General features: G+C 41.2%; 1 protein-coding gene across 2 annotated transcripts; it reads right to left on the reverse strand.

Annotated features, from left to right (window-relative positions):
* Positions 1 to 444: 444 nt before the first annotated feature.
* Positions 445 to 19,052, reverse strand: ylpm1 (YLP motif containing 1). 2 transcript variants are annotated; one of them, XM_083934073.1, is made up of 21 exons: positions 18,149 to 19,052; positions 17,095 to 17,313; positions 15,377 to 15,565; positions 14,694 to 15,208; positions 11,598 to 14,468; positions 11,112 to 11,235; positions 10,771 to 10,900; positions 10,592 to 10,681; positions 10,310 to 10,490; positions 9,870 to 10,060; positions 9,558 to 9,709; positions 9,403 to 9,465; positions 9,078 to 9,197; positions 8,774 to 8,950; positions 8,600 to 8,683; positions 8,415 to 8,498; positions 8,252 to 8,326; positions 3,316 to 3,367; positions 1,608 to 1,729; positions 1,255 to 1,440; positions 445 to 676 (listed from the first exon to the last, which is right to left on the reverse strand). In XM_083934073.1, the coding sequence occupies exons 1-20, from the start codon at positions 18,770 to 18,772 to the stop codon at positions 1,294 to 1,296; spliced, it is 6,210 nt and encodes a 2,069-aa protein (XP_083790199.1). In that variant the 5' UTR covers positions 18,773 to 19,052; the 3' UTR covers positions 445 to 676; positions 1,255 to 1,293. The 2 variants fall into 2 exon arrangements, with proteins under 2 accessions (XP_083790199.1, XP_083790198.1); XM_083934072.1 differs by having other exon boundaries at positions 9,558 to 9,712.
* Between the last annotated feature and the right edge of the window lie 1,029 nt (positions 19,053 to 20,081).

A 20,081-nucleotide genomic window follows, 5' to 3' on the forward strand; every position in this document is an offset into this window, starting at 1 on the left:
TTGAAGTGTTGTTTTCTTAATTATTTCAATAAAAAAAAATAAGACAAGGAGAAAATTGCAAATAAACCACCATTGAGGGGCTGAGAGGCAACCCACAGAGGTGTAAAAGACATTTGCATATGATGTGGTGGACTCGTTTGGACATTTTTGAACGTACTTGGAAACACTCCACATCACAAAAAGTATATTAGCATTTACTCCCTTACTTTTATTATCCTCACTTAACCATACAGTCATACAGTCAACCTTAAAAAAAGGACACAGACACAGTGAAGTCAGACAGATGTTAATAATTACGCTTCCTCCGACTGATTCAAAGCACATTCTGCTTCATTAACCCTTGATACAAGAAAGACTCCCCATGTTGGTAATTTTGTGAAAGTTTTATTGTGTTTTTTCAAGTATACATGAACCGAGAAACTGTTCTACAGGTACAGTACAGAAATAATGAAGTATAAAACAGCGAGAAACATGGGTTAATACATGAACAGGAGAAGCTACAGTTATAAACTACAAATTGATCAGCGAATAACCTTTTCTTGTTTAAAAATAAGAAAAAAAAGACTTTACTGCCTCCAATAAAATAAAGAATTTGATAATTGTTGGAGATATTGTCACCTCGATGAGTCTCTGTGTCACCACAAGTAAGCTTCAGTCTTTTTCACATTCTGGAAACCTGCAGAAATAAAAAGGAAACGCTTGATCATTTGGCCAAAAACAGATTACTTTGCGAGTTCAACTTTTATATGTGATAGCGAAGAGAATTATTGCCAATAAATGGAACTTTTGTAAATCTAGGTGTTTTCAAACATCCTCATATCAATTCCTTTATACAGAATGAAGCTGCAGCTGTATTCATATCATTACATAAGTTATAACAGCTGTTTTCAATCAGTAAAAATATATCAAACCTAATGAAGTTACTTCTGAATTAGTCATAGCATTGTATTCCCCATTCATTTCATATAAGATAGGAAAAGTAAGACAAGCCTTTTTGAAGAAATGGCTTGCCAAAAAAAGGCGGGATAGGACCGTAGCATTCGCTTACATTTAACTATTGAGCCAAAAAACCATCTTTAATGAAGGACATGTAATAAGAAAAGGTCTTAACCATGTCCTCATCATGTCGATAAATGTTATAAATCACAATCTGAAATTTCAAAATGCTGATATCATTAATCTTCTATCTTAGCAGCCAACAGTAACATCTACCGTCACCCTAACGACACTATACAAAAGTGTGAACATACATACCTTTCAATGAAAGGGGAAAGAGGGGATAAGATTATCTTCTTAGAAATACTTGGTACGGTTAAGAGCTCTTTGTGCCATCTGTCCGCTCTCATCCGTTATTCTCTCCCAGTCCGTTTGACCCACCACAAAGCCGATAGCGCGCTTTCGATCTGCTTCCTTCTGCTCTTCGAGATCAGCCCATCGAACCTGACAGGGGATGAAAGAGCACCATTTCAGAAACATCAGCTATGGAGGATTCCCAAACTGAAAGCAACCCTGGAGTGTCTTTGACATGTTACATTTTGCCTCACTGAGAAACAAATACATTTTAAAAAGGCCAAGCAGTAGCTTTGCGGTGCAGCGCTGCAATTTACCCTTTTCTTTCCAGGTTCCGACATGCGCGTGGCATAGTCGTCTGGCAGCTGAAGGTAGTCCTCCAGGTCTGACATGTCATCACGTTTCCTCTTCCCACCGCTCCCCAGACCGTCCAACTTGTCTGTGTAAATGAAAGATCGCTGTTCGGGTCAGTTCTCCACTCCCATGAAAACTTGAACCTCATCACCTAACATTCATTAGTCCATGAAAAGCATCATCTGTTTTAGCTTTTCCTAATTCATACACTCAAACACTACTAGAGGAAGGTTTCTTATTCACGTTCCCCCCTCATTGAAAAATGACTATATGGAAAAGGAGGTACACTGTGTCCTCAGCTTTTCCTTCTCTAAGTACATTAACCCAAATATAACAAACATGTAAAAATATAAAAGAAGCAGACTGTCCAGCTTACTTTTAATGGAAGTCCATTTATTATTTGGCTGTAGGGATTCACATTTTTCCCGAAGATTTGACATTTTCTCTCCCGGGAGTAGAAGCACACTGTCCTGGGATATTGACTTGATTTTAAGGTATAACTTCAGCTACAGTCAAAACGCATTGGTCATATTTCCAGCAACAGTAAACGCAAATATGCATAAATCTATGGGTTCCCAACATGAACACTTTGGTGTATTATTTGTAGGGGATTAACTCACAAGTTTTATCACAATAAATGATATTGACGGATATCAAAGTCTGCCACGATATGATCGATCTATATGAGATTATATCATATGTCAATTTAACACAGTTACGTATATATCAACACATAATAAACTAATTAAACACGATGACCATTTTCTTACTGACTCCGTCCAGACATTTAAATGAAACACAAACTATTATTTTCAATTAAAAATAATAATAAATAAAATGTATATTAAAGATTAGGATATGCAACGGTATTTTTTTACTTTGCATCGGAGCTACTGGATCGCTGATTATAGACTCTCTATATATGGATCCAGATGGATGCATCACTCCTAATGATTTTATGGTATTAATAATTATTAAGGCAAAAGAGCACCATTTAAGTAAATCAACATTAGAAAGAACAAAACAGAAACTTTGCCTGCAGCCTGAACTTCACTACAGCTGAAAGGAAATTTAACTCCAAAGTTCACTGGCTGTGATCCGTCTGCTTAGAACAGTGTTGTGGAAGCGATATTTAACAGTTTTTTGTTGTATTAAAAAACTACATTTGATAAAACAAGTAATTTGGCGCTTTCTAAATGATTTTATTAAGCTTAATTCCATATTCTGTTAGCGTTCAGAAGCTGCAGGTACACGGCGCCAGAGCTGATCTCAGCAACAAACAACGATTTACATTATTTTATTTACTTTGTGCACACTAGCCCACTCCGTTTATGCCTAGAACTATTTTCCCCCATTTTCCAGTCATTTTATTTGTTGGGAAACGTTCCGAAGAGTAAAACCTAGTTGGCGGTCATAAAAAGCCTCTGAGGCACTTGGACAGCAAGTTAAAAATCCTTGATTAATACATGGATGGGTCACGTGACGTGGGCTTTACTTAAGCATATGTCAATCACAACATGAATATATTAGGTTGTTGTCATAGTTTCTGCACAGATGCACAGCTATAAGACACCATAAACATGGTGACTCAAATCAATATCGTCAGCCTTACAGAGGTAAAAGATTTGGTAGTCAGTCATTAAATAAAGATTAACAAGAAGAAATACCTACCAAGTTTCGCCTCGGACGTGTCCATTTCCCATTTGCTTTTTGGAATGTAGCCCTATATTATATAAAGAAACACTGCAATGGTTAAACATCAGGGAAAGGGAGAGGGAGAGAGAAAGCAGGGGATGGCTGAAAAGAGAGCAGACTGGTTGAAAGACAACAAAGACAACTGAGGGATGAGACTGTGTGAGAACGTTTCTAGTTTAGACATGTAACACAACAGTGACATGCAAGTGTTTGGATTTGACAAGTTAAGAGAAACTAATTTGACTTTGTTGCAAAAGTAAAGTAAGCATGGATAACTTTGGAGAACACACATGCTGTGCTAAAGTGCCTTCCTTTGATAAAAGATAAAGCATCTGCTCTCAGGGGATTCAAAACAAACAAACAAAATAGGCAGTTCAGTCTCCTGTCATGTAGTTTGTCTGTGTGAGATAATGATTATGTTATCAACATTACAAAGAACACTGTCTGCAGTGCTGCTGCTCAAGCTTTTACACAAATATCAGAGTGAACTACAGATGAAAACGTTGGTCAAAAAGGCACAGTGTGCTTTTCTGACATGACATCACTTCGATCTAATCCAATCCTCAGCTCTTCAGCTGTCAAATTACACTGATGCCATTTGGCTGGCTAGCATTAGCCGGTTCTGAAGTACGGACACACTCCTGTATTCTTCTGACACTTTGACATTCAGCTGATTGGAGCTGAATGTAAAACTTGAGAGGTGAGATGTCAACTACATCAAATGATGCAATTGTTTTGGAACTTGAAAGTATTAAAAATAAGTGTATATTAATAATATACACTTATACTATTAATTCATATTAATAATATTAATGTATGTATGTAATATTAATGTATATTAATTCCACGATAGTTTGTTAATCTGGAAAGAAGTTGCGCGCTTCAAGTTTGAGAGCAAAGCAAGTCAGAATCATGACCCATGGCATGTGAGCCACTGGTACATCACTTAAAAGACTTTTCACCCTCAAAATGACCATTTGTATATCAACTACTCATTGAGTGTTGCCTTCAATTTGTGAAGAAAACTTAGTTTTGATATAGTTCTGCTGTTGTTGAATGTGGACCCCTATTTCTTTAATGCATTAAGACATTTTCACGTGTTTTACATGATTCAAAAACAAAGTTTTCTTCACAAATTCCAGGTAACACGGAGAGTAGTTGAAAGGGTCATAGTGTCATATTACTTTAAAGAGATGGCTGTCTTTTTTATTCCAGTTAAGATGTTAATTTAAGGAAATTCTTTTTATCCAAGACAAGCTGAACTTTGAAACGCTGCCAAAACCTTGACAAGTAATATAAGAGTTACAATTTAACACCGTTGTTCTCATAGGTCCAATATCACATTTTTTGATAAAATTCCCCTCTTTTTGTTGTTTTGTTGTGTGTCTAAATGTATTTTGAGGTTTTATTGATAGTTTTTATACCTACATACCTGATGTTTTTCCTCTTAACTCCCTTTTCTTTGTAAATGCTTCAACACATTTGTATTTGTAACAACATTGATCTACCTGTGCCTCTCTAAGTAAAGGAACACTGGATGTAAAATCTATTCAGATAGATATTACATTCAGACTAGAGTATTAAGTAAGTTGTTTTTTTATTCAAGCATTTATTTAATGTTTGTATTTCTGACATGTTTTTGTTGTTGTGCTGCATTTCTTTTATTATTTGGTTGTCTTTTTTTTTTTTTTAGGATGTAATTTACATCGGTCAAAGCAGATTTTTTTACCCATTTTTGTTTTTGTGTGTTTTCTCAGCTTTAAGATGGGCGGAGCTTCTCTGAGATATTCATGAGTGCCAGAGATGTCTATCAAGTGCAGTCCGTACACGCCGACACGAGGCACAGGAAGTGCAAACAGCAGTGGGTGGACGTTGGATATGTAGGAGCTTTAAAGGAGTCGATACTTTTGTATTACTTCTTTCTCCGTTTGCATGCACAAGTGGAACGATAAACAAAAACAAAACGTAATAATGATAAAGGTAAGATGCAGGATTTACATCTTCCCGCAGCATCTGCTCAGGTTTAATCCAAGTTTAGGTGCTCGAAATCTCATAGTTTAACACACAAACCGAAGCTTGGTTATTAAAGCTGCAGAAAGGAGCCAACCTGTTACTTTACAAGGCCACAGACTCAGAGGTCTGTTTGGATTATTCATATATAGATTGAACACATAGAAGACGCACTGCTTCTCTACAAACTTTCACTGAAAAATACTTACATAAAAAAACTACATAGAAGTGGAATATCCAGCTTGTACTGCCAAGTAGCACCTGCGGCACGCTCTGTCCACACACTGTGCAGGAAAGCACCTCACAGTGCAACAACACATCAGCGCTGGATGTGGCCGAAGGTGCAACAAACAAAAACTGCTTGAGCAGAGTAGGATGGTACAGCACCACAGAAAGACATTTTAAAATGCGTGTTTTTCAATCAATAGATTAAAAATTAAACACATTTGTGTAGGTAACATATGTTAAAATATATTATATTTAGCTCCTGCTGAATTAGATTATCAGTGTTCTTATCAGGAAGATTAATGGAGATGTCTTCCTGTCAAAGTCGATTCCATAGTGTTGGTTTGAGGAAACCACACATGTAGCACATTGGGGGATCCCCCTTGTGCCCAAGGCCCCTGGATATAGTTCGACTGGAGATTTAAGCAAAGACTGATATTTTGTTGTTGCGACTGAAATAAGCCATTCTATAGTGATTTGACTTTGCTCATCTAAAGCACCAATATAAATGTCTTCAAAAAAGGAACAATATGTTTGTATTTACACAGTTCTTATAATTGTGGAGAAGTCCACTGGGGGACCACAGAGCGGCTTTGGAAAGCTTGATTAAAGCTTCAGGACAGACACAGAGACACATACAGTGAAATTTAAGGACTATTCAGTCTGATGTCTGTAACTTCATTATGTTGTAAATGTTTCTTGATTTCAGCCACAATCATTATTCATCTAAAATGGCAGCAAAGATTTACAACAAAACATTTTGTACAATCCTAAGCAAGCTGTTATCACCCAGTTGTTTTTTAAATGAATGATTTATATATAAATAATATATACTTGAGATAAAACACCACAAGACCTCTGCATTGTGTGTCGTGTCCACTTCTCACTGTTGTGTTATTATTAGAAATGTAATGCTTGAAAACCCTCATAAAGGCTTTATGGGCATTACTGCAATTACCATTATTATTTTAAATGTATTTATCTGGTTAAAAGAAACTTAAATTAACTTCAAAGTGCAGGGTCACAGAGCAGCAGTTCAGTTAAAGGTTATGGTGGACGTGATCTCAGCCTTACAATCACAAACAAAGGAGCTTTGGGAGAAGAAACACATGCACTGTGTGAAACTGCAGGTGTGAACTGGCTGACTGACAGTGATCAGAGCAGCTTAACATTAACTATAACTCTATAAATCTTCCCCCCGGAGTTTAATGCATACACTATGAACTATTTCAATCACTGTTTTGAATTGTGTTTCCCTCTCTGTTTCATCATTTAACCTGATAAATGAAGGCACGTCCAATAAAAAGGTATCTCTGTTAAATCACTGACTTCACATTGTAGCGACTGCAGTAGAGTTTCTGCACTGAGTGTTCTTTGATAATAACTACACTTATTTCTAACCACAAATTAAGGATAATTATACCTCAAAATTCAGTCTTCTTTATAAGAAAATGTTTACACAAAACACACACACACATACACAAACTACAATCATGTTAAAGTCAACTTCATGTTTAAATATAGAGGGTCATAGTTATGATTATGCTTTAAATAATAAAGCATTTAATAAATATTGAAACATGAAGTTGCACTGTCAGTGTAGAGCTTGAGAAGGAATCGCCTACAAAACAATGTTACTTGAGCGTTTTCCATGTGCCGGTGGACATCATGCTGGAGCTGTACCTTACTAACAAATGGTGCCTCATGGCACTGCAGGAATCTTAAGGGGATGCATTTGTTGTCTTTTATATCGCTTCTTGTTCTTTGTCTCTATAAATCTGAATTAAACATCTGGCTCTTTACCTGAATGCTTCACTACGTTCACCAGTTAGTCCCTAACTGTGTTTGGTGTTTGCTGCTGAGCAGGTGGTGTACTGTGGGACTGAACACAGGAAAGCTGCGGGTCGGACAGCTAAACAATGAGCCGAAACTTGCTTTTAGGCTCTGTAAAGCTGAGGTAAGCTGTAGATTCGATTAGTTACTACGAGGGACCCCTTTTACGTTGTCACATTGTTTTCCATTGTCATTTGATACATTGTTAGTAAAGAAATATTGATTTCAGCAGTTTTAAGATAAAGCAGATTTGTCCCTAGTTGTTCGAGTATTGTGCATCCAATGAACTTTTGCCCCACAGCCCAGTTTGGTCCAAAGCTTAGACATTTTTTTCATTTCCCCCTTGTTTTTTTACAATCCTAAGTGTTTTCATTAAAATTCCGTCTTTTTAAAAAACAAACGTTTTGCCTCTCCGTGAATGAAGATCTGAACTTAGCCAAGTGGTAAAGTCTCATTCGTAATGATGGAAAACTAAAGTTTTGGAAACACTTTCCTGATGGTGGTACTTTTACAACTTTTTTTTGAAAAACCCTTGATGTGAAGATGAATATTAGTTCAAATTTAACCATCTAACTATGAAATCTGAGCAAATTATCAAAAACACTGAACAATACAGGAAGCCTTGCAACTGCTTCAGCTGCTATCATTTCATTGTAGAACAGATTCACTACAGTATTTCTCTGTCTCACTACCTTACGTTTTCTCTGTTCTATTCCACGTAACCTGACACATGACTACATAAATGAAATTACTGGATAAGCGTAACGTGGTAGATGGAAAAACAAATAAGTGGAGATGATTCTGAAAACTATGTGGCTTTAAATGTAAGCTTCTCATGTCCTACCAGATCACCCTCTTCTTCCTCCTCTCTCTTCAGCACCTTGGGCTCGTCATCCGGATTGAAGTCTTCCATTTCAACCTGACGACACAAAGCACGTGTTAATTCAGCTCACGTACTGAGAAAGGACTTTAATATTTTAAGGACCGTGAGGTCTTGACGAGTTCACCTCTTCTATCGCAGCATCCTGAAGCAGGGACCGGACATCCAAGCGCACCATATGACGCGGTGAAGACTCCCAGTTGTGCGACATCTGTGTACAGAATGCTCCGTTAAGAAGGGTATTCTATATGTAGAGTATGAGTTACAGCATTACTCTCATTACAAATGAATCTCAGACAGATATTTACCGACCTTCATTATATCCTTAAGCGTGCGCCCATGGACGTTTCTCTTTGAACACGTCTGCGTGTCTGCAGTGATTTCAGCAAGATACACCTTGAAATAATAAAAACAAAACAGCTTTAGCACAGGGCCGACTGCAACAAAAACATTTTTTTTCCTGAGTCATTCGTGAACAAAACTCACCTCAAAGCCTTTCGTTTTGGCTGCACTCCAGAACTGATCAAAATGTTTAACCCTGTCATTAATAGTGTCTAAAATGATGAAGGGGAAAAAGCCGTCATCAAGAGTTTTCTTAAACGTTTTAAGCATGCTGTTCCGGTAGGTATCCTCCATCTCCGGCTCATACTCGTACTCAAGAACCTGCAAGACAGATTTTTTGTCTTCCATTTATAATGTTTACAATAATTCTAATACATCTGCAAGTTGATACTGCTCACTGACGCTGCATACTTGAGCACACTTTGTTACAATTGCATGTCAGACTTACCTTAGTTTTGACTCTTCTTCCAGTGTCTGGGTCCTTCCCTACTTTCTCCACCTCTGTCATGAAGTAATCGTCCAAAACAAGAACTCTTGGAGGTGCACCGCCACAATCGACTTCCTTATCCTTAATAACGTTAACAAGATTGGAAAGCAAAGTTTTCATGTCTCAATTTGCTTTGCTACAAAAGGCAATAATATTTGTTTATCCAAAATATATATATATATATATATTAGAAAAGACAGATAAACAGGCTCTATGAGTATTGTTGTTGTATATTGTTCTTTTAGCTCAGTTAAATTACACTACAATTATGTATGACTTCACTCACCCGTATCAGCTTTGCAACATGGCTTTTTCCGCTTCCTGGAAGCCCTCTCATTATAATAACAATCTGTTAAAGTGTAATACAAATAGGTAATAAATATTATACAAGTAACAATGTGATAATGGTACATCAAGAAACATTGCAGCAGTAATTAGTACCCTTTCAGGACGAGATGATCTGCCAGGTGGTTTGAGGATATCGTCAATATTCTTGATTTCTGGCTTCTTCTCGACTCGCGGGGATGGCTGAGGTGGAGGTGGGAGGGGTGGTGCAGTGGGAGGCCCTCGGTCCTCTGGATAACTTCTTCTGTCTGCTGTATGATATTCGTTGCCATTCAAGTATTTCCCATTATAGATTTACTTCCAAGTCATTGAGAAATAAACTTGTAATTTATGTGTGAATGAAACTCTACCAAACACAGCTGAAGTATGCAAGTACACGCCTGTCAACAGATGTGGGGTTGAACATACCGTAAGGTGAGGAGCTATGGCTGTAACGCTCCGGAGCGCTGCGGTCGAGTCCAGAGCGCTCGTATGGAGGTCTATCGTAGCCAGGCCTTCCGTAATGTTCATCTCGATCACGACTGTCACTTCGCTCCCTCTCTCGCAGTTCCCGCTCTCTCTCCCTGTATCCTGAGCGTGAAGGAGGTGCCAGTGGAGATCTACACAAAGGAGGAGTAATCTTAAGTTGTTTTTTTTTTTCAACAGAATGTCTATTTTTCAAACTGGCACACACTGACGACTAATCACAATGTATTGACACAATGTGATATTGTACCTTTCTTCAACCATGGACTGTATGCTTGAATCAAAAACAGACAAATAGAAAACAATATTACACATTTAAGGAAGAAGCACACTTCCTCCCAGTTTGGAAAAAAGGTGTCACAGCAAACACAGAAACATGTTACCTGTCATCTCTCTCTCGTAGGGGATAGCGCTCCCTCTCGTATCTTTCCCTTTCATATTCAGGTAGCAGCTTTTCTCTGTACGACTCCCTCTCTCTGCTGTATTCCCGCCGGTCCATGTAAGGGTCTGATCGTCTGTCATAATATGGGTCTCTGTTGTAAGGATCTCTGGGACCAAGAGGTTCTAGGAGAATGAAATAATTCATCAATGAACAATTGACAAATTGCAAAAACAGGATCCGTTTGAGCAGGGAAAGATAAGCTTAAGCACGTGTCTAAACTCACCTTTTTCATAGCCCCTGTCTGATGGCATTGGGTCAGGCCTCAACACAATTCTCTCCCCATAAGAGATCCGCTCAACAGTGGTTCCAGGCTCTGAAACATTGAGTGTTAATGTCACTAAAAAAGCCCTGAAATTTAACATGTCTTATCTTTTAAAATGTGTTAATTTTTGTTGCTCATACCATGCCCGTGCCCATAATCGACAGTCTTTGGAATCATTGAAGGTTTGGATGGCTGGTAATCTATGGCAGAAGGCTTAGCCTCCCAAGACACAGGTTCTTTTACCGCTGTCTGTGCAGCTGCAGACATGCCCTAGGGATGGCAGATGTAATACGATATTTAACAGATAAATACAAAAAAACCCTCATATTATTTTGAAGAAAAAACCATTTTGAAAACGTATGGAAAATAAAAAGTTTAAAGTCTGTCTAACCATGCTGCTCATTTCATACCACATCTTTCATATCCAGTGATCTTGCTAATGGGGCTAAAATACGCTAATATGTTAGTAAAAATAAATTACCTTCAGAACATTCCTGACATCTGGTGGGATCTCCAAACCAAGAAGACCAGCAGGAAGCTCAGGCAGGATTTCCGTTTTTGCGGGCTGAGATTCAGTGTCAGGTGGCTTCCCCTCCTGCAATTCCCTGTAGACCCAAAAGAATGGAAGTAAAGTCCCCCAACTCCATTTCAAGTAGCTTTGTACTAGAACTAACAATGTGGCAGAGCAAAAACTAAATTTAAACAGCATTTTGTTTCCACCACTGGTGTGTGCAAGGCAAGCTGGCCAAACTTGCCAAAAAGTTTTGTATGACTTCTTCACCACATATAATCCTCTATTCACCTCCATAGTTTTTGTGTGGTGGCAAAATTCTCTGAGGTGGATATTTCAAAACTTAGGCATATAGTTACTCTGCATGGCTAGTTTTCACTAGAAATAAGTAATAATGTACTTTGTGTGAACCGAGCATAATCATGTATTAATGAATGAGGAAGGAATATAAATTACCTTATAAGTTTAAGCTCTTGAGCAGCTTTCAAGATTATCTCGTGCTGACGTTGGGAGAGAGCGAGTACATTTGCTGCACTTGTTTGTGATGAAGGATGCTCCATTGAGCGCTCTGGTAAGTTTGTGACCGGTGCAGCAGGAGATAAAGGTTGACGCATATCCAAAGGAGGCTCTTCCCTGCGCTCTTCATAGCGAGCTCTGCGGTCCTCATAGTCAGCAGGATACCCTCTCTCTGGTAGTGGAGGAAGTCTTGAAAGCCTATCCCATTCTGAAGGTGGTGCTGGTGTTGGGTATGGAGCGTCTTCCTGCCGGTACGGTGGCTCATCCCTATATTCACGAATTCTAAGCTCTCCTCTTACCCTGTCATGCTCATCATAAGGATATCGGTGCCCTATTTCTCTTTCTCTTTCCTCTTGCCAAGGGCCATCTCTGTAGGGCTCCTGTGGTGGCCTGCGGGGGGGAAAGTCCCTCTCATGAGGAGCACGCTCTCTGTCCCATTCCGACTCATAGTACCTGGCCTCATGCTTATAGTCATCAGGTGGATAGTCCTGTGGTGGGCGCCAGCGATACCCGTCTTCTCCATGACCATAATCCTCCATTAAAACCTCTTTATGTCTCTCTTCATATTCCTCATGTGTTGGACCTGGCCGCCACATACCTCTTGCCATCCCTCGACCCATAGGTCTCCTCCTCATTCCTCCGGTGTCTACTATTTCTTGTGAAGGCAGAGGAGGGCCTCTGCCATGTGGCGGTTGCCACCCTGATTCTCTCTCCATGCCTTCATCATACAATGGCTCTTCAATAGGATCCATCATCTCATGAGGTGGAGGCGGCACACGGCGCCTGCCTGCATCAGGATGCATTGGATGGCTATGAGGTTCATGTCCATGGTACATTGGATCACTTGCTGGATCCGTTTCACTATCATCAATGTCTATTCCATGATCTAATGGCTCGTGACCCATTGGCCCATGTGCTGGATGAGGGGGGCGTCCTCGTCCTTGGTGCATGAAACCACGATGACCAAATGGGGGACGACCACGGCCAGGTGGAAACGGAGGTCTCATGCCTCTCATTGGAGGTCTCCTTTCTCCCCAGTAGGGATCCCCTTCCTCTGAGTACTCTGTTGACCCGGGTTCTTCCCATTGCCTGTCCATTGACTCGCCTCTTCCCATGGGCTGTCCTCCTCTTCCCATAGGAGGTCCCCCTCTTCCCATAGGAGGTCCCCCTCTTCCCATAGGAGGTCTCCCTCTTCCCATAGGAGGACCCCCTCTTCCCATAGGAGGACCCCCTCTTCCCATAGGAGGACCCCCTCTACCCATAGGAAGACCCCCTCTACCCATAGGAGGACCCCCTCTACCCATAGGGGGACCCCCCCTACCCATAGGGGGACCTCCTCTACCAAAAGGTGGCCCTCCTCTCCCCATAGGTGGTCCTCCTCTCCCCATGGGATGTCCTCCTCTCCCCATGGGATGTCCTCCTCTTCCCATGGAAGGACCACCTCTACCCATAGGTGGACCTCCTCTCATCATTGCGTGCCCTCCTCTCCCCATAGGGGGTCCTCCTAATGGCTCTTCATAATAATCTTCCTCTGTTGCGTAGTGATCTCGGTCTGGCATCCACATCTCTTCAGGAGGCACCTCCGATTCCTCGTCACCACACTCCTCGTATGAAGGATCTTGCCAGTGATACTCTTCCTGCTCTTCTTGCATCCCCAAGTTCTCTTCAGGTGGCATGTAGTCATAAGACCTTTCTCCCATCTCATCAAGTGGTACAGAGTTTGGTCCCCTGAACTCAGCACTGCCTCTCTGCCCACGTCCTCGTCCAGGCACTTGGACAGGTACCGGGGGCTGGCTTCTCTCCCTCCCAGGGGGAAGACTCGGAGGATCTGGCCTTGACTCCATATGGCCAGAAGCCTGTGACTCCTGTTGGATTCCAGGAGGCTTTGGAACTAGAGGGGGTTTGTTGTTTGTCAATGGTCCATCTGGTTTGAGGGGACTTTGTAAAGCAGTATTTTTTGACGCCACAGTTGAAGGAGCAGTCACAGGAGGCTTGCTGTTACCAGGTTTGGGTTTTTTACTATTGTTAGAAGAATTATTGTCATGGGATTCCTCAGACGTAGTTGGTAATGTCTGAGGAATGGGGTCATTTTGGACAAAAAAGCCATCAGTTCCGAGCAAGTTGTCATCTGTCAAGTCTCCAGCATTGGCCTTAGGTTGACCCGGTTTAGGTTGACATTTTTCTTTTTCAGCCTGAGCTTGCCCAGCTGACTTTCCAGGAGTCTTTGAATCAATGCTTGCAGGCTCTTTAGTGGCTGGTTGTGCATTAGGTTGGGGACCTTGCTGTTGTTTTTGCTGGGGAACAGGTGGACGTTCAAACGGAGGTGGGGGGCCAGGGAGCCTTGAGGGCTGTTCAAACCTAGGTTGCAGCCCAAATCGAGGTTGGTCAAATCTGGAAGGGCCATCAAAACGCTGCTGTGGTTGGTCAAATCTGGGGGGGGCATCAAAGCGGTGCCTTGGCTGGTCAAATCGAGGGGGGCCTTCAAAACGCTGCTGAGGTTGGTTAAATCTTGGGGGACCATCAAAGCGTTGCTGTGGTTGGTTAAACCTTGGGGGGCCATCAAAGCGCTGCTGTGGTTGGTCAAATCTTGGGGGACCATCAAAGCGTTGCTGTGGTTGGTCAAACCTTGGGGGACCGTCAAAGCGCTGCTGTGGTTGGTCAAACCTTGGGGGACCATCAAAGCGCTGCTGTGGTTGGTCAAACCTTGGGGGACCATCAAAGCGCTGCTGTGGTTGGCTGAACCTTTGGGGACCATCAAAACTTTGCTGTGGCTGGTCAAATCTAGGGTTGTTTCCACTGGGACCAGCAGGACTACAAAAATGATAAGAAAACAGCATTACAAATAAAGCTTTCTATGAGTAACAATATAAAGATTTACTTATTAACTGTATACATGAGGAACTGTAATAGCCCATCTGAATTAAAATACTTTTAACTGATTTTATCAAACATTTTTCTGTTGAAAACCTATTTTCAAAATGTAACAATTTTTAACAAAATAAAATGCCACAGAAGTACAAAACAATCCCCACTGACCGTGGATCTCGGAAGCTGTTGCTGCTTGGTGGATTATTGGTGGAGGGACCTGGGGGTCTGACTCCTATGCCAGCAGGGCCCGCTCCTCTCACAGGTTGTCCAGCAGGTAATTCTGAATGTGGCCCAAAGCCAGTGGGCTGTGGTCCTTGAGAGTTGGGAGCAACACCAACTGGAGAATTCTGCATACCCTGGTTACCTGACTGCTGCTGCATTTGCATGTCTTGTCCAGGGTACTGGCCAAACTGTGTCATTATCCCACCACTATACTGGCTTGAGGCAAATGGCACCATGGCAGTAAGCGTGGCCACCCTTTCTTGAAGGTGGGAATTGGTGGCGTTCATCTGCTCCTGCCACTGCTTCCATTGGCGCTCATAGTCCTGCAGTTGGTCTTTGTGGGGATAGGTTTTGAACTGCTCATACCAAAGGACGAAGGAGCGATCCCAGTCTTGGAATAAAGGGGTGAACTGCTGCTGTTGCGTTTGATAGTGCCTCAGCTGCATTTCAGCAGACATTGACTGCAACGAAGAACATAGGATTAAATCTTATCATATTGGTACACACACAAGAAATCCCTGAGACACGGCATGTAAAAATGAAAACTTCATTTTGTGTACAGGTCATCTTTGGACCGGGAAAAATAACGAGCCGCGCAGTAGCTGTCTCAGAGACTACCATTTACCCACCTGCAGGTTTGTAGGTTGCTGAATCAGCGGTTGGTACTTTTCCAGGATCTGCTGAAGCTTTTCGTGTTGTTGCATGAGAGCCTGGTATTGTATACCCGCTCTCTGCTGCTGCACCTGTTGCCACTGTGCTGCTGCAGCCTGTAACTGCTGGAGGCGGGCAGCTTCCTCTGGGTCTTGTTGGGCCTCAGCCTTTAAGCATGAACAACACAAGATTGGATTAAAGCAATTTTTGTAACTCACAAAGAATATTTTTAACATAACTGAAGGAAGCTTAGAGAATAACATGTTTTAGATGGAGGCAAGACGCTACTGACAACATATTACACAATCCAATCTAAATGGCAACATTTATATAGCACTTTTTATTCAAAAGAACTTTACAAGGTTATGTTGCACATTCATCCATTTCCACACACCCTCACCCCAATGGGGTCACTCACCCAACGGCAAAACTCAGCCAGGTGTGTACCGAACAATTTGAAGCTTAGAAGTTTATTTAATACCGTTCAACATTTGAATGCTGCAACTATTATTTTTTTTATTTTTGCATGTCTCTTTATTCTATATAAAGTATTTCTGCACAGCTACAGATTAAGGTCAGGCTACAGTAATATTAGTTTCATGTGGCATGGCTTTTCCCACTAGATGAGGTCTTTCGTTTGGGATGTTAATACCATACTGTCTTGTTCTCTGGGTCCCTGTGTTACGGCACAAAGATTCCCGGGGACTGCTGGTAGACAGTAAACTTAGATTTTTAGGCTCATAAAATGTACCTGAAAATTTGAACATATACTGCTGTCGGGCAGAGAAAAGTACAGCCTTCAGCAGACAGACAAACTGTAGGCAGTATCCCACATTTCTGTAATAATGTATCATTTATGTTTAAATTGTTTCCTTTCCTGCTCCTTTAACAGCAATCTAACCGCACCATAAATTAAATTTATATAACCACAATAACCAAAAAAACTATGTCAGCTGTAACACAAATAGGCGGTTAGTAAATTACTTCAGTTATTCAAAAAAAGATCATATTATGTATCGCCATTTGCTTTTTTTAAGGCTGAGGACATAAAATATGACAGAAGACATTCGAAGCGCTCCATTCAAAAATGTCAATAGAAACTTTGATTGTTAAAAACTTGCATCCGGTCCTGCCCAATAACTATGAATTTCACACATTTGCAGTTAAATATTTATGGACATAATGATGGGAGAGTGAGTTGTGGGATTTAGTGGGATTGATCATATATGTAGGAGATTTTCACTCTGTAAAATCATGCAAAAAAAAACAATGTTTAGATCCAGTAATAATTTCTAATAAACTGTTTAAAACTGGATTTGGCATGTTCTTAAAGGCTGCTAAATACTACTAATTTAATCAGTGCCATTGTGAGGGAAAGCAATGATAAAGAAAGTTTATACATATTATGGCTTTCCTATAGTGTTGCGTGTTTAACAGGAGCAATGCACCTGTAGCCCACAATTAAAAAACCCAAATTATCACATGACTCTGTTAGTCACTTGTTGTTGACATTGCTCGTAGCGGCTAAAATACAATACCAATTTTTTTTATTTTAAAACTTTTAGTATTCAACCTCAACAAGCTTTAAACAACTTATTTTGCATATGCAGTTTTACCCCCAAGACCTGCATAAAATTGGGGGTGTTCCCTGTTAGCCAAGACCAGTCTAAAACTGCAACACTGTGGTAATGTTTACCTTTTCCTCGCCAGGCTGTGGAGGTGGTGCTGGGGGCTGCTCCTTTGGAGGGGGTGGAGGAGGTGCGCCTTTAGGTGGCTCCGATGGTGGCAGTGGAGGAGCCATTTGACCTTGGGGTGGTGGCGGTAGAGGACCATCTTTCTGATTCTGTTTGGCTTTCTCTTGCTTTAACTTCTGTAGATTTTGAAGATGTTTTTTGTACCAAAGTTGCTGTTGCTCCTGTGAAACAATTACAAGGACATCTGTCAGTTAAAGCTCACAAGGAACCTAGCTCTCACTTTTACACGGCGAGTGTTTGAGGAATCTTGCTTTTCTTGTATTACCTGTCCATGTCTTGCTCAATGGGATTTATTAGGATTACCTTTTAAGATTGTATGCATATAATCTGAAACAAAGGGTGTCTTGACTTATATTAAATTAATCCCTGAATCCATTGAGTGTATCATGAGCCACGTCAGTATTCAAATGTTATTTTACCTATGCATATCAGGCTATACTGCCAAATAAAATGAATGACATTTTCTTTGATTGAAAAGTATTATTATTATTATTATTATTATTATAATAGTATTCTGATTACTTAAGCCTTTTCATATAAACTCTGGCCAAGGTCCTCATTCTGAATGTTAGTTTTGAATACAAAATACCACTCTTGGTAATAATGGTTCATTCTGCATGTGATTAGTACAACAAGTGTTGTTCTTATCCATACAATTTAATGCCATTATCAGTTACAAGATTTTTAATATATTTGCTTCCCCACTTCACCTGCACAGTATGATGCTTGCATGCACAATATTGATGCATTATTAGTTAGCACAAATGACATATGCTGCCACTTAAACATTTACATCATGTAAACACATTTAATAGCTAATAGCCATGTTAAATGTCATGAAACAGCACAGGCAGCTTATAAAGGTGGATCATTTCTAGTTATATTAACAAAAAAGCGCTGTAAGAATTTAAGATCTGGCTGCAGGTAGAGTAACTGGTAGAGTTAAAGCACAAAACCATGTCAACACAATCAGATACACAGAGACATGAATGCTACCTGCAACGATTTGGATGTGTCGTCCTCTGTCGTGGATGAATCTTTAACGTATGATTCGATGACTTTGGGAGCACCGGTGTTTTCCGGTGGCTTGGATGACGGGGGCTCTGGAGGAGGGGGACCCGGTTGGGGATCGTTGCGCTGCGGTTGCGGTGGAGGAGGAGGCGGCTGTGAATGACCCGCATGAGGAGGAGCAGGGGGACCCGCGTGAGGGGGTGCAGGGGGACCCCTAGCCGGCTGAGCAGGACTCTCGTCTTGTGTAACGTTATAGTAGGACTCAGCTGCCGAACCACCGTCTGAATGTCCTGCCGACTCTGAATGCCACGGCGACCCCGTATATCCACTCTGTCCACCACCGTACACATTCACAGCGGCGTTAGCGTTGTTGCCGTGTTGTAACACAGACTGGAGCTGTTTCTGGTGCAGCATCTGCAGCTGCTGCATTTGCTGGAGGTGTTGCTCCTGGAGGCTGGAGAACATGGAGCCGCCGGCGGGGGCCTCGAAGCCGCCGAACCCCGGGGCTGGCGGCCCGGCGTGGGCGCCACCAGCAGGCTGCTTACGGGGCCCAGGTCCTCCATAGTTTTGTGACTGGGGTGCCCCATAATTCCCCCACGAGGGGTACATTGTTAAAAAAGCAGAATCGAAACTATGATCGTGAAAGAAGCGAGGCGGTGATCACAGCCTTTGTGCTCACATACAGCCGGGCCTGAGAGAGCTAGTTAAAGAGCTAACAGCTAACTTCCACCCACCGTGTCTAACGTTAGCCTACATTTTCATTTACCGACGGGGATAGACCGCATTAAACAAAGAGCGGAAACACCAACACGGTGACAAAGGAATAAACGTTCACGTATAACCCGGTGAAAATAGTTATAAAAATGCTTAGAAACGGTGAATTAGTTGAGCGGCTGATGCTACAGTGCGACAGGAGGTCCACACGTCACAGGCGCTCTTCTTCGTCTAGTTGTTTTTTGGCAGTTGGTAACAACGTTTTGGTGCGTGACCGCCACCAGCTGGTCTGGAGTGTAGATTACACTTTCTAGTTCAGTGGTTCTCTTAGACCTTTAACCCTAAGACCTTAGACCTTAGACCCTAAGACCAACGTTGAAATACAGCAGCGTAGGTCTACACTATTCAGCTACAGACAGGAAGGTTTATTCCTAATCACAAGACTATTTATATTTCATGTATATAATTCAATGCCATATGTTTAGTTTGCTTGTGTTCATGTTTATATTTATGTAGGCACTGTCAAATCAAGTCAAATTCCTTGCAATGAAAATTGCCTGGCAATAAACCTGATTCTGATTCTGATTTATTGTTTACTGTCTTCAGCCACAGCCACACTGTAGGAAGTTTAGCACCAGAACTGACATGTCAGTGTTTTCACACCAATCATATTACCTTTGCTTACTCTCTTGCAATCACAGTTTAGCTCGTAATTCGGCTCTAATTACATGACTGACCTATTTTGATCAAACATACCAGGAGGTGTCATTGATTTCCTACCCTCCAGTTACCTAAAGCATTCTTAAAATGTGGTTGAGACACTGAGGTAACCTGTCACTACGGGTTGCAAATGGGCGGTACATTTTTTGGTAAATTGCTGGAAACTTTCCAGAAACAAACATATGACAGGAAACGCTAAACTTAATTTAAATCACATGTCAAGGATCCGAAGAGTTTATGTATTTTCTTAGTATTATATTATTTAGTAATGAATGTTCCCTTTTTTATTTCTGAGATTCCTTCAAGTACCACCACAGAGAGCTTGAGTACCACCAGTGGTACACGTACCACAGTTTGAGAACCAGTGATCTAGTAGGTCTACCGTATTAAAAAAGAAAGAAAAGAACAAAGCGTAACATGCTCAGGTTTTTTGTTGCTCACAGTAATCACATCCAGCCATGGATGGATTACTGAATGGGCCTAC

Source organism: Echiichthys vipera (genome assembly GCF_963691815.1).
Source record: "Echiichthys vipera genome assembly, chromosome: 19".
Taxonomy (NCBI): domain Eukaryota; kingdom Metazoa; phylum Chordata; class Actinopteri; order Perciformes; family Trachinidae; genus Echiichthys; species Echiichthys vipera.